The sequence below is a fragment of the Mustela nigripes genome, chromosome 12 (genome assembly GCF_022355385.1).
Source record: "Mustela nigripes isolate SB6536 chromosome 12, MUSNIG.SB6536, whole genome shotgun sequence".
Lineage (NCBI taxonomy): Eukaryota > Metazoa > Chordata > Mammalia > Carnivora > Mustelidae > Mustela > Mustela nigripes.
The window spans coordinates 65,796,147-65,810,725 of record NC_081568.1 but is presented as its reverse complement, the minus strand read 5'-3'; the positions used below and the strand labels follow the sequence as shown (position 1 = coordinate 65,810,725).

Genomic DNA, 14,579 nt, shown 5'->3' with positions numbered 1-14,579 from the left:
ATTTTTTTTTTTTAAGATTTTTATTTATTTATTTGACAGAGAGAGATCACAAGTAGACAGAGAGGCAGGCAGAGAGAGAGAGAGAGAGAGAGAGGAGGAAGCAGGCTCCCCGCTGAGCAGACAGCCCGATGCGGGACTCGATCCCAGGACCCTGAGATCATGACCTGAGCCGAAGGCAGCGGCTTAACCCACTGAGCCACCCAGGCGCCCGGAGCATTTTATTTTAAAGAAGATTTTATTTATTTCTTTGTCAGAGAGAGAGAGAGAGAGAGAGAGAGCGCGAGCAAGTACAGGCAGACAGAGTGGCAGAGGGAGAAGCCAGCTCCCTACGGAACAATGAGCCCGATGTGGGACTCAATCCCAGGACCTTGAGATCATGACCTGAGCCAAAGGCAGCCGCTTAACCCACTGAGCCACCCAGGCGCCCGGCCTTTTGTTAATAAGCAGTGCCACCTTTAATGATGATGGGAAAAGTAATTCTAAGAATGTAGGAACCTAAACTGTGTTACAATCCATTTCTAATAGTTCTTGTGTTTTCTTGATATCTCTGAAAGTGTTATGATGTCTAGAATATTTCTCTAAAAATACCTTGGGTTTTAATTCAAGTTTTGTTACATCAGAATGGTCTTGCTTTCACTGCCTGTCAATAAGGTGTCAACTTTTTCATATTAGTTTTACTGCTTTTTACAGTTACCTGATCAAGATCATATGTTAAGTTATGATATTCACTAACAGGCATTTCATTTTGTACCTTCCCCCAGAATCCTACCCCCTTCACCTTTTGCCTTTTTCTTGATGTCAGGCAGACTACTGGCCTGAGATAAAGCCTTGGGTTTGAATCCTGACTTCATTAGCTCTGTTACGTCAGTGAAGTCACTGAGCTTGTTTCTTCACAGCAAAGTATCGGCCACCTCATAGGGCTTGTTCTAAGGAGTAAATAACTGCTTTCACAGTCTAACACAGTACCTATTAAAATAGCAAGGACTCCAAAAATACTAATTTCTTTCTTTCCCTCATTCAAAATATGGGCTTGTGGCGGGTGCCTAGGTGGCTCAATCGGTTAAGCATCTGCCTTCAACTCAGGTCATGATTCCCAAATCCCAGAATCAAGTCGCACATGGGGTTCCCCACCTACTAGGGATTCTGCTTCTCCCTCTGACCCTCCTGTCTCGTGCTCTCTCTCACTCTAATAAATAATGTCTTTTTTTTTTAAATTTTATTTATTTATTTGACAGAGAGAAATCACAAGTAGGCAGAGAGGCAGACTGAGAGGGGGAAGCAGGCTCCCTGCTGAGCAGAGAGCCCAATACGGGGCTCGATCCCAGGACCCTGGGATCATGACCTGAGCCGAGGGCAGAGGCTTTAACCCACTGAGCCACCCACGCGCCCCTCTAATAAATAATGTCTTAAAAAAAAAGACCTCATGAAGAAAAAAATATATATGATGTATGAATTATGTCAAACTCGATTATTATGAATATAGGAAGTCTTATCTATGGTACAGTCCAATTTCTAAATCCTCGGGCAGTTATAAGAACAATTCAGCTGACTTGATACTTAAATCGATTTTCTACTTTCAGGGAAGCAAAGTAGCTAAGTGCAGAAACAAACTGAACATGGGCTCAATCTAGCTCCACCAAGCTGTGTGGCTGAGGATAATCATCTCTCTGAACCCAAACTCAGAGAGATCATCTCTTCCTCATCTACAACTTGAGGAAAATACTTAGCTTGCAGAGTTCCTAAGTACTGTCTGGCAGAGCAAGCACTTAATAAATGATAATTCTGATAATAAAGGACAAAGATCTTGTTCTTTGACATTTACTGGTTTGTAAACTACCAACAGGATCAGGACTGCTGAAAGCAACTGATTTTTTATTGCTATTGAAAATCTCTGTTCTAGTGCACAGCTTTGGCTTCCAAGGTGCTATGTTTAACAGAATGACTAATAATTGCCCACGGATCCCATTAAAGTGGTTATTTCTTCACATAGTGGACAGGTACACTCAAAATTAAATGGCAGACAACATGTATGCCTATGTCATGTCTACAGAATTCTTGGGAAGGAGGATTCAAGGGTGGCTAAAACAGCTCCCCCGCCAAACCTATTAATCAGATATTCTTAATAAATAGATTAATTTCCTCTAAAAATATTATTCCCAGGTTAAGTCTAATCACATTTAATTAAAACAGATAATTGGACACTTACCAAAATCAAATATAACCAATATCACTTCAAATGTCCTTAGTGAATAAAGGAAAATTCATACAATGCAACGCTAATCATATTTACAATTAAAATATACTACTTACAGTTAAAGCATACTAATTAGTATACTAATGCATATTGGTCTCACTCCTCCCAAAGTTCATCCTATGGTGTTTTCAAAATTTGTGACTAAGAAAAAGATAAATTAATAATACTAAGACTTATAAGCAACTTACAACATAGGATTTTCACTGATTACAAGACTATAGAGTAAGAGTGAGAGCCTGACAAAGGCATATACTTTAAAAACACAGGCAGATGCTGCTCTATCTTAAGTACATACTGATATATGGAGCCATGCCGGGGTCCAGCGTTGTAATCATGCTTTCTACTGAATGTTTTGTTTTATCAAGCACAGATTTCACCATAGGATTTCCGGCCACACCCTGCACAAGATAAAATAACACATAAACACCCATTCTAAGCAAAGAACACCTGATGGTGTAAGAAAACTCTTATGTTTCTGATACATCACAGACTTGTAATTTGGTAAAATATAAGAAAAACAAGGCTACAGCAATGTCAAATTGCTGTTAAGTTTTCAAAAGGCTCACTCTCACATTCTCTTTTTCTCACAGACCCATGGCAGTGTGCAGACCACATTCCGAGGAGCACTGACATAGGAATTCCATGTACACACACATACGTGTATTCATTTTATGGATGTATATATTCATATGTATTCATTATACCCATGTATCCCTATATATGCATCTTATTTCTTTGTATGTATATATTTTAATTTCATTTCACATCTTTTTATTTATAACAAAGACTAGGCAAAACCTATCCATCAAGGTCCCAAATAAAAACTATAATTAGTTGTCTCCATAAACACATACTTCGCTCCCTAAGAAAAAAATAATATCAACATTTCTCATCATTACTCCCCAAATTTACCTATTAATATATATTACTCTGCTATCTTCTATTAACATTTTTTTCTACTTCCCATTTGTTGTGTTTATTCCCAAATTTTTTCTTTTAACTCAGCCCTATTCCTCTGAATTCTTAAAACCACACTATTAAACAGAAGGAACCAGGTCTGAGTATTCCTTTCTTGTGCTCTACTTCTCCCGTGGTAAAAAAGACTTCAGGGGAGCAGTGGCTTCTGAGATGGCACCTGGCTAACAGGCCATCATTCCACTTCTTCCAACCAATCACTGAACCAAGGTGGTTCAGAGAAAAGCTGAATCCTTAATATTGATATTTAGAACTGTTGACCAATCTTATGCAGAATATTAGAAGAATGATTTATAGGACATGTAGAGTTGAGTTGGATACAAGTGCTAACAGACACACTGACACATGCTCTTAACCAGGGAAAGTAGTAGTAATCCCTGTATGAAGAAAACCTTGAAAAGGTACAGAAGGATTAAAAAAAAAGGAAAATGGGAGCGCCTGGGTGGCTCAGTGGGTTAAGCCTCTGCCTTTAGCTCAGGTCACGGTCTCAGGGTCCTGGGATCGAGCCCCACATTGGGCTCTCTGCTCAGCAGGGAGCCTGCTTCCCCCCTCTCTCTGTGCCTGCCTCTCTGCCTATTTGTAATCTCTGTCAAATAAATAAATAAAATCTTAAAAAAAAAATTACTATTACAGAATACTAAACTACATTAGCAAAATACAGGAAATAAATGCCCTATGGCATGCAGGGCAAAAACAGCCATAAAGGAAAAAAAAATTTCTGCAGAATATTTATGACTGGGAAGATGTTCCTAATATATGCTAGATACAAAACAGTATCCACATGTTACTAACCCATTTTGAGTAATCTAAAAAATTACAATTGTAGAGATACGCACATAAAAAGACTGAGAACTACAGAAAACTGGTAATAAGAATAAAAAGAATTACTATTTTTTCTTTATAGCATTTTACGCTTTCAAAATCATTCTAATGAACATCTAATAGTTTCGAAATTAAAAAGTTCAGTATAACTTTCAAACTCAATACCCGTTACCTTAATAAAACCCCAGAGTCCACCAGCAGATGCTTCATCCTGACCTCTACCAACTCGAGGATCTTCTTGTTCCTCTGGAAACGTAATGGCTGATGTGGTTCCTGGTCCTTGGGCCAGAGATGTCAAACTGGCTTGCTGAGTAATGGGAGTTGGCAAAATACCTGGTATGTGGCAAAAATTTCCAATATATATAATTCATTTCATAAGCGATTTTCTATGAAAAGAAGATACACTGTAGGAGATGAGTACTCAAAATAGCTTTCATATTTTATAAACGTTTTGGTGATTCTTGGCGTACATAATGTAAATACATACTCAGGCATTTCAAGACTGAGGTATGCACACCAAGAATCACCTAAACCTTTATAAAATGCAAACAAAACAAAATTCTCAAGAAATTTCCTGCCCTTTCTGTAGACTTTTTAACCAAGTGTCCTGAAAAAGGACAAAATATGTATCAAAAAGTACTCCCTGTTGGTCCTATTTAGCACATGGATGTGGACAACTGTAATTCTAATCCCTTTAATGCATAAAAATAATTGATGTGAGCACCCAAGACCAACATATAAAAGCATGTAACAATATTTATTTTATATGCCCTACTTTAACTCAAAAAAGAAAATTCATATATTCAAAGAGATAGACATAATGCCTATACTATGCAAAAAAATTTATTAGTAAAACTAGATTAGCAAAGTTGGATTAATAAAAATCAGAACGAAATTACTTCTTTTCCTAAAACTAGATGTAACAGGCAAAGGATGACAAGGATGGAGTTTTGTTTTGTTTTTTTTAAAGATTTTATTTACTTATTTGTCAGGCATAGAGGGAGAGCGAGCCAGTGAGCACAGGCAGACAGAGAGGCAGGCAGAGGCAGAGGGAGAAGCAGGCTCCCTGCCGAGCAAGGAGCCTGATGCGGGACTCGATCCTAGGACGCTGGGATCGTGACCTGAGCCGAAGGCAGCCGCTTAACCAACTGTGCCACCCAGGCGTCCCAAGGACGAAGTTTTAATACTGGTTTCCAACAATTATTCCAGGGAAGCTAGAAAAGTAGGTGTAACCGATTTAGAAAAGAAGATGGCCCATTACCATAAACTTAAGGCACACATGAAGCTTTTATTTGGTTTTAAATTTTTACCTGGCTAAATAAAAATACTCCCTACTCCCTGGACCATCCTTTTAAGTAAAGCTTTTAAAAAAACTCTCAAATATCGCCTTGCTGTCTCTCTGTAAGTATACAAAATATTAGAACAAGTATTTAAAATTTTATCTGACACTACATATAGTATACATACTCTACATTTTACAACACACAAAATTTATCACTAGTAACATTACCTTTATTTTGATAATGTAAATATCAAAACATGAGAAAAGAAAACTCCAGAAATCAAAGACATGAGTTGAAAGTAAAGCGGCAAAAAAGAAAAAAGTTTAAAAAAAAAGTAATGCAGCAATACTGAAACCCTCAAACAGTACTGAAGAGAAAGTGAAATGGTAAAAATGCCTTGGAAAACAGTCTAGCAGTTTCTTGAAAGCAAACAATTCCATGCCTAGTTATATACCCAAGAGACGTGAAAATATGTCTTCACAAAAACCTGTACACAAATGTTCATAAAAGCAGTATGTGTAATATCAAAAAGTAGAAACAACACAGAAGTTCATCAATGGATGAAATGAATAAACAAAACGTGGAAGGAAAATCCCTACTACAGAATACTGACCCATAAAAACAGAGTACAGACACATGCTACAACATGGATGAACTTAAAAATACCCTGAGGGGAGCCTGGTTGACTCAGTAGGTTAAATGTCTGCCTTCGGCTCCAGTAACAATCTCAGGGTCCTGGGATGGAGCCCCGCATCAGGCTCCCTGCTAAGCAGTGAGTGTGCTTCTCCCTCACCTCTTCCCACACTCATGTGCTCGCTCACTTGCTTTCTCAAATAAAATCTTCAAAAAAAACACACTAAGTGAACGAAGTTTGTCACAAGACTATATATGGTATGATTCTATTTATATGAAAAATCCAAAATAGGTATACTCATAGAGGCACAAAGCTCATGAATGGTTGTTTGGGGCTGTGAACATCGGGAGCAAGTGGGGAGTAATTGCTAATAGGTAGAGGGCTTCTTTCGGGGGTGATTAAAAGGTTCTATAACTGATGACAGTGATGGCTGCACAACTCTGTAAATACTGTGACAACTACTGAATTATATACTTTAACGTAAGGGTAAATTGTATGATATATAAATTATTTGCCAATAAAGCAATTATTTTAAAATGTATTTAAACATTAACTGTAGCCATTTATTTCAAAGTATCAGTAAGAGAATTACCTGTTACTGGAGGTGCGGAGAATGATGGCATCAGGGGTGTCTGGGGAGCTCTTCCTGCATGTCCCCTTGTAATGTCGTAAGTTGCCCCAACGGAAAATCCCGATGTGGGAGGACCAGAAGGGGGTGCAGATAAAAGAGTGCTTTGGGCAGACGATGAAGCCGGGAAGTGGGACAGAGGAGGATTACTGAAGGCAGCAGCAGGTGGTGGAGAGACAGGAGGTGGGACAGAAGTCGTGAGAGCTGGAACAGAAGGGACCGGTGAAGGCGGCACGAAGGGCAAGGGTGCCGAGGGCCTCACGGGAGGGAGGGACGGCTGAGGGGTGGAGTACGCATGTGGCGGCAAAGACTGTATGGAGGACACATTTGGAGAAGAGAAAGAACTGGTTGCAGCTGGAAGATGGGAAGGAAAAAACCCCACAAAAATTAGAAATGCTTTTCATTCACTTAGTTTTCAAAGTATCTCATTACTTTTTTACTGCAAAATTTAAAAATTTAACAGACCATAACCCATTAATTATCTTTAATGTGTTATTTAAAATATACAACACCTACGACTAAGTGCAAATGACTTTCAAGTCCCCTAACTAAAAGTAGCAGTTACATAAAATTAAGTTACAGTCCTATTCGTAAATAGATCTTTATGTTTCCATTCATTTTGCTTCCCACCCCCCACCCAAGAAAATAGAGCTGTTTTTCACCCTTGATGCCTTTAGCATAAAAACCTACAAAGTGACTCCAAAATTTTGGTCAGTAGGCTGATCATCACAAAGTGACAAGACTATGAGACAAAACTAACACATGCTTTTTGGGATACTTTTGTCCTAAGATGACGATCTGTAGTCAGTATGAATATAGAGAACAAAAGTTTACCCAAAGGAAAACAAACTTTGGGCTTCAATAAAAAAAGTTCACTTCCCTTCATCGTGGGAAAAGTTAGAAATGTTTTCGTCTATGTATTTTTCTTATAACCCACTCTGAGGAAAGTTAACATCATTACTACCGTCCAGCCACACCAGATGCTGGCGACGCCACGTACCTAAAGGCAGCGGGGTGGAAGCTGAGGCAGCTGCAGCCAGGCCTGCGGGGTGTGGTGGAGGAGTCCCCGGCGGAGTTGTCTCTATTCCGCTCTCTTCCATCATTTTTCTTCAATTATGGTTTACTGTAAAAATAGAGAAATGGAACATATATTGCACAGTAATCAAGTGTAGTTTCAAAGAATAATTTTAGGAAAAAAATCATCAAGACACAGAGGTCTATACAATTTATAATGCCACTTATTTCTGGATAAAGGCTCTGTCAAAACTCCTAGAAAAACATTGTCTGTGACAATGTTTAATGTGCACATAACATTTTCATACACATACCTTATAATTGAGAAATAATTTTATATTATTCATAAATTTCAAATAGTAACTCACTAATACAATTTTTTGCCACATGAATCTACGTTAGACTTTTATCTTCATTCTAGTTACTAATACATTTAAAATAAAAAATATGTTAATTTATTTTTCTTCTTCTTTTCCCATAGAACATTATATATGGGCTATTTCTATTAACATGAAAAAAAAACCTGAAATGTGCTCACTTTCCAGCACCTCTAGTTCACATTTAAAATCATATGTAGTAATGGCTAAATGATATGTCTCATATTTTAGAAATGTTAAATAGATAGCAGGATCCTAAGAGAAAAATGGATTATCAAATATGGGAAAACTTCCTTAAAAATTAAAAACTTCAAGTCTGTCTCAAGTATAAAATCAAAACTTCTAAATAAAACTTCTGGTTTTGATTTTGATGTGTTCAGTCATTTAACAAATACTCAATGAAAGTCAACTGCTAGCCAAGCACTGTACCAGTGCCTCTGGACATTCAATGTAAACAAAGACAAACAAGATACTTACAGCCCAGTCCAGCAGAGGGTCAAGTAATACCACCAATGAACTGTACCCTTAATTATGTGCTCTGAGGGTAAGAACACCATCCTATTTGAGGGGGAATACGATTTTCAGTTGAGTGAGGAAAGGAAGTCACATATAAACAGAGATCTAAAAGATACAGAATTTCATTAGGCAACGGGAAAGAAGTAGGGAAGGTTCCAGAAAAAGTGAATATACACCAAGTGTACAAGCGTAAAGTAGAGGGAACAAGACATATTCAAGAAAACCCATGTGACAAGGAACAGAAAAAAAGATGAAGACTGGAGACACAGGCAAAAACCCATACCGTGTTGAACCTTATAAACCACATCAAGGAGTTGGATTTTTTAAGGACACAAAGGCACCGTACAGCATTCAAGCTGGGGATGACATATTTGCCTTCTAACTTTTTTGAAGAAGTTTTAGATTTGCAAAAAGATGCAAAAATAGACCAGAGTTCCTGAGTATCCTAACCCCAGCTTCTCCAACCAACAGCATCTTACCTAACTGCAGTAGAGTGATCACACCCAGGAAATTAACACTGGTGCTGTACTAGTAACCAGTGATTTTATTTGGGTTTTCACCTGTTTTTACATGTGTATGCTTCTGTCTGTGTGTGTAGCTCCATGAAGTTTCATCACACACAAAGACTCATGTAACCAACTCCACTATCATTCTAAAGAATCTCCTTTGTGGTGCTCCTTTGTCAGAGCCTCCCACTAACCACAGGCTGTGGCAAGAGACTGTTCTCTATCATTTTCTCATTTAATGAATGTTACCTAAATAGAACCATATAGCATATGACATTCTGAGACTGGCTTTTTTTTTTTTCTTCAGTCAATATAATGCTCCTGAGACCTATCCAAGTTGTTGGATGTATCACTGGTTGGGGTTTTTAAAAAAATTTCTGAATGCTATTCCATTTTACTCATGTGCCACAGTTTATCTATTGGTCTGGTAAAGGACATTTAGGCGAATTCCAGCTTTTGGCAATTCATATTTGTGTTCTGAAAACACTCCTCTGACCACAGTATGTAGGTTGGGATATAGGGCAGTCAGAGTAAATGCAGAGAGACTATTAAGAAGGAGAGAAGTTCATATAGGAACTGATAACACCCAAGGCAAGTGCCTCTAAAGTGCACGGAGGGGAGGAGGGACCCAGAGGTCATTGGACAACATCTGAGACATTTTTCATTGTCAGAACTAGAGGGACTACTGGTATCTAGTAGGTAAAGGCTAGGAATACAACTAAAAATCGCACAGGGCACAGGAAAACCCTCACAAGAATGAATTATCTGGCCCCACATATCAATTGTAGCAAGAGTGAGAAGCTTTGGCCTAGACTAATATGATGACAGGGGAGATAAGGAAGAATGAGTAGATTCAAAAACTGGAGATGGGGCATGACTTACACAAATGTATAGATGGCCATGCATTCACTAAGACAGGGAACACGGGAAAAGGTCAAGAGGTTTGATGTCTTCTTTTTTGGGAAGGGGCATTATGCGCTGTTTAAAATTGGACATACCGAGTTTAAGCTCCTTGAAACAACCAAATAGAGACACTGATGAAGTCTGTGGTTTAGCCGTAAGTGTAGGTTTCTTCAGTTTACTGAGTCCTAAAGTCGTGTTCTGGGATAAGGTTATCTAAGGAGAGAATACCAAGTGAAAAGGAAAAGATGACCCAACCAATCCTTGAAAAAATGCCTGGCAGGTGAGTTTGCGAAGAGTGAAATGACCAAAAAGGAGAAAACCAGGAGACGGTGGTGTCCAAAAGCCAAAGAAGTTCCAAGGTAGGAAGGGGCAGCAGTAATGCTGCAGAAATGCCAAAGTACTGTGATATCTGAAAGAATGTCATTGATTTTCCAAACTGAAGATATGAACACAGGGAGAGCAGTTTCCATGGAAAGAGCAGGGCTAGAAGCCAATTTCAAATGGACTGAGTAGGAGGACGTGAGGTAGAAATACACAACACTTTGAAAGAGTTTGGTTGTGAATGTGGAGGAAATATCTATGGCATTTAAGTCGAGACCAGGGATCTGGGAGGCAAGCATCTTTTCACTCAGTACCTCAACACCAAAGTGAGATAAACTGGAACACAAACAGCCTTCTGGGGACTTGATCCCTCCCTGCCAAAGCCACCTCTTTTCATCTCCCCGTTCTCCTCCTTACAGATGCTACCAAATCCTCACAATGGCCAGTAGAAGTCCTGTTTAAAGATAATCTTGATCCCTAAATTAATGAATGTGTTGGCAAAACAGTCTCTGCAATGAAAACAACTTATAACCTGCAACAAAGGGTCAATTTCTTTCCGTCTTTAAAAGACACACTAAGAAGTGGCTTAATGAGGTTATTAGGTAAATTAGGTGTACATAAACATGCCTTCTTACTGAAGAAAAGCTACTGTGATTACAGCGAAGTGTCAGACTTGGTAAAGGTTTTAGTGCATACCTTTTCAGCATAAGAAGTGTTATTAAGGTGTCAACATTAAAGAAAGTAATGAAAAATAGCTTAGAAAATTGAGTCCTCAGTCTCTTCGAATTTGCATCTATTATGGTTTTTCTAATACAAAGTGAATGGCTACTTATAAGAATACAATAAAGAAATGGAATAATGCAGCTTTGATCAAAGTAAAAGCCTTAAAAGCAGTTATTACTGGTGCTCTAACAAACAACGAACGCCAAAGCAGGATGTGAGAGTTTTGTCTACGCATTCTCAGCTGTGACCCCAAAATAAACTTCCATAAACGTTAACTGAATGAAAGAATGGCTGTAAAGCAGAAAGACCGGAACGCCAAAATGTCATGTTCCCAAGCAAGTACATGTTGTCACTCAAAAATACCTACCCTGATAGGCAGAAATGAATATAAATTCTGCCCATCTAGGATAGGAGCTATCCTGCCAGTTTGCCGGAAGCCGGTCCCAAAGGCGAACAAAGAGCAGAATGCAAAAGCCAGGGCACCTGGGGAAAATAAACTCCTTCCCACTGCCATTCCCAGGGCACGGACCCAGGAGCCGGGAGAAGGCGGGAACGGCCGGCATCCTGTGCCCGGAGACAGCGGCCTTCCCGCAGGCCCTGCCACGTCTCCAGGCCGGGCCGGGCTAAGGTCAGCGGGCGCCTGTGCCGCCCGTCCCGTTCGGCCGCCCGCGCGCTGGAAGGCGGAGCCAAACGGTCAGGGGCGCCAGGCTGGGTCCGTACCCCGGAGCCAAGGACGGGAACCGGACCCAGGACCGGCACCCACAGTGCTAAACGCGCGGCAGGGACTGCTCGCCTGGCCAAGGGTCCCCGTGCCGGGCCGCACTGTACACGCTAGCACAGCCTGCGCTCGGGACTCCACTGCGGGGCTCCGAAGCGACCCTAACCATCCCGCGGCGCTGCCCGCTGGCCCGCCCACCTGGAGGGGTCGGCGCCCGTTGGCGCCCGCATCCCATCCCACCGCCCGTCAGCACCTGCGTCGCTGCCAGCCTGACGCTTACCTGGGGGCCCGAGAGAGCGTATGTGTGGCAGTTGGAAAGTGCAGGACAGGACTTCGGGGTGCTAAGACTACTGCTCGGAGAAGACCGCGAAGACGCCGGCAAGAGCTCACCGCTGCGCGTCCCCGCCTCCAAAATGGCCACCGAAGGCGCACGCCCCTGCGGCTGCCACGTCGACCACGCACCGCCCCTCCCGCTGGGAGCCTCTGGGTCGCGCCCGGCCCCGCCCCGCCCCGCGCCCCGCCCACGGGGAGCCTCGTCGCGCCCCGCCCCTCCCGAGAACGCAGGTTAAACTCGTCTGTGTACCTCGGCCCTGAGGTGCTGCTACCGGGGTACTCGGCCCCGGCCCCTCTGGGAGCAGGTCCAGCAGCACCGTCATGCTTCCCACTCCACAGCCCTACACGCGAGAACGGCATCCTCGTTACCAGGTGTAGCTCGCTTATCCTGCGCGGTGGCCGCCCACGGAGTGGCGATGAGCCAGCCAAGGTCGTCCTGTCCAATCCCCAACTGCAGAAAGGAACCCCCTTCACAAACGCGACAGGCAGGGGACTTGCGTTATTTACCAAAATTTCCAGAAAACAGCAGTTGCATCCGGAGAAATAAAAAGCGGGTGGGTAAAGGGTAGCAGCTACTGTTACTTTTTGCCCAACAATATATAGTACATGTACATTCTTTTTCTTAATTGAAAAAACGAAAGGCAAAGATTATTAACCTTCTTAACCTAATGTGACACACTTAAAGCAGTTCCTGAAACAGTCTGTGCTCAATAATGCACATTAAATAAATAAGTGAACGGTGTGCGAGAGAGGGAAATAAGGAATCTGAAACCAGAAGTCTGGGTTTGTAAGGTGCCCGGGTGGCTTCCACACACGTCATGATCCCAGGGTCCTGGACTGGAGTCCTACCTCAGGCTTCCTGCTTACTGGGGAGCCTGCTTCTCCCTCTCACTCTGCCACTCCCCCTGCTTGTCCTCTTGCTCTTTCTCATAAGTAAGTAAGTAAATAAATAAGTAAATAAAATCTTAAAAAAAAAAAAAAAGTCTGGGTTTGGGTCTGACGCTACCCTAACACTAGTCATGCAGCTGTGCCCTTGTATAGTTAGTTCACTCAGCCTTCTCCAGTCTCCCTAATTCCATCTGTAAGATGAGAATATTATACTCAGGCAGGTAACAGTCCAAATGAGTAGTATGAAAGCACTTTTTCAACGGCTGAGTGTTAAACACATGAAAAATTGTTTTTGTTCCTTCCAAATTCCTTTAGGAGCACATGAATAGATCTCTTGGACTTGACAGTTGCAAGCATTCTAAAATGTCTCATTAAAGAGCTGACAGTATTAAACTATGCCTTCTCTTCAGATCTTCCTTCGCCATTACAGTGTGTTGTTTCTTTTGGTGGTGACTCTTATTCCATCCACAGAGAATGTGTGTAGGTAGCTATCCAGGTTACTTTTCTAGAAGTGCTGTTTGGGCGGGCCTGAGAGTAGTCACCATCTCCATCTTCTTTGGTCGACACCCTTAATAGCTATAAGGTTTATTCGTTTCTTCATTCAACAATTATTTATCACTGACTGCACTGTACAGAGCATTAATACCAGAAATGTAGAACGAACACGACGGACAAGGTCCTGACACTTAGGAGGCTTTCATGCTCAACAGGAGAAAGAGAGGCTATGAACAGGAACACAGAGTATTTACGATGAGCACTTTCAGGATAATCAATAAACAAATTTGTTTAGACAGTAATTGGCCACTTTGGATAGGATGGGTGAGCAAGGCTTCTCTGAGGAGGTGGGACTTGAGCAGGGACATGTAAGGAAGCAGGCCTGTGGTTATCTGGCTGGAAGGAAGGGCACACAAAGGCTCCAAGGGAGGTGTTTGGCACCTTTGTGGAACAACAAGGAAACAGAGACTGGGTGGATAGAAATGAGGTCAGAGGGAAAGTAGGGCCAGATCATATCCAGCTTTTCAGGCCCTGGTCAGAACTTTGGGTTTTATTCTGAGAGAAATGGGAAGTGGAAAGGTTTGAACAGAGGACTGGCAAGATTTGAGTGTAAAATCACTGATTGCTGTGACTATAGGGGACAAAGGGACTAGCACAGGATGGCCAACACCACCACGTTGGTGGCTTGTGCAGCTAACTGGGCAGAGAGGGAGGTGATGCTCGTTCTAGATATATCTTGAAGGTTGAGTTGTCATAATTCACTGATGGATGGAACATGACCTGTGTCAGTTTCCTCAGACTGCCCAACAAATCATCACAACTGTTTAGAGAAAAAGACAGCAGTCTTTTTTTTTTCCCCTCTCATAGTTCTAGAGGCCAGAAGTCCAAAATCAAGGTTCAGCACGAGCTCCCCAAAGACTCTGGAAGAGAATCCTTCCATGTCTAATTTCTGGAGGATCCAGATGTTCCTTGGCTTCTACCAGCAAGACTTCAATCTCTACTGGTCTTCATTGTGGCCTTCTGCCTCTGTGTCCTGTACCACTGTATTTCAAACCTCCCTTGAACTTTTTTTTTTTTTTTTAAAGATTTTATTTACTTTTTTGAGAGAGAGACAGTGAGAGAGAGCATGAGCAAGGAGAAGGTCAGAGGGAGCAGCAGACTCCCCGTGGAGCTGGGAGCCTGATGTGGG

General features: G+C 41.6%; 1 protein-coding gene across 1 annotated transcript in view; it reads right to left on the bottom strand.

The window, feature by feature from the left end:
* The window catches only part of PRRC1 (proline rich coiled-coil 1), a 38,221-nt gene extending 26,116 nt beyond the window's left edge, over positions 1-12,105 (bottom strand). The window contains exons 1-5 of the mRNA XM_059417485.1: positions 11,955-12,105; positions 7,597-7,719; positions 6,561-6,950; positions 4,224-4,384; positions 2,550-2,652 (exon numbers count right to left, since the gene is read on the bottom strand). Coding sequence (XP_059273468.1) covers positions 2,550-2,652; positions 4,224-4,384; positions 6,561-6,950; positions 7,597-7,699 — 757 coding nt within the window. The 5' untranslated portion in view covers positions 7,700-7,719; positions 11,955-12,105. The remainder of the gene's footprint in view (positions 1-2,549; positions 2,653-4,223; positions 4,385-6,560; positions 6,951-7,596; positions 7,720-11,954) is intronic.
* Positions 12,106-14,579: the final 2,474 nt, after the last annotated feature.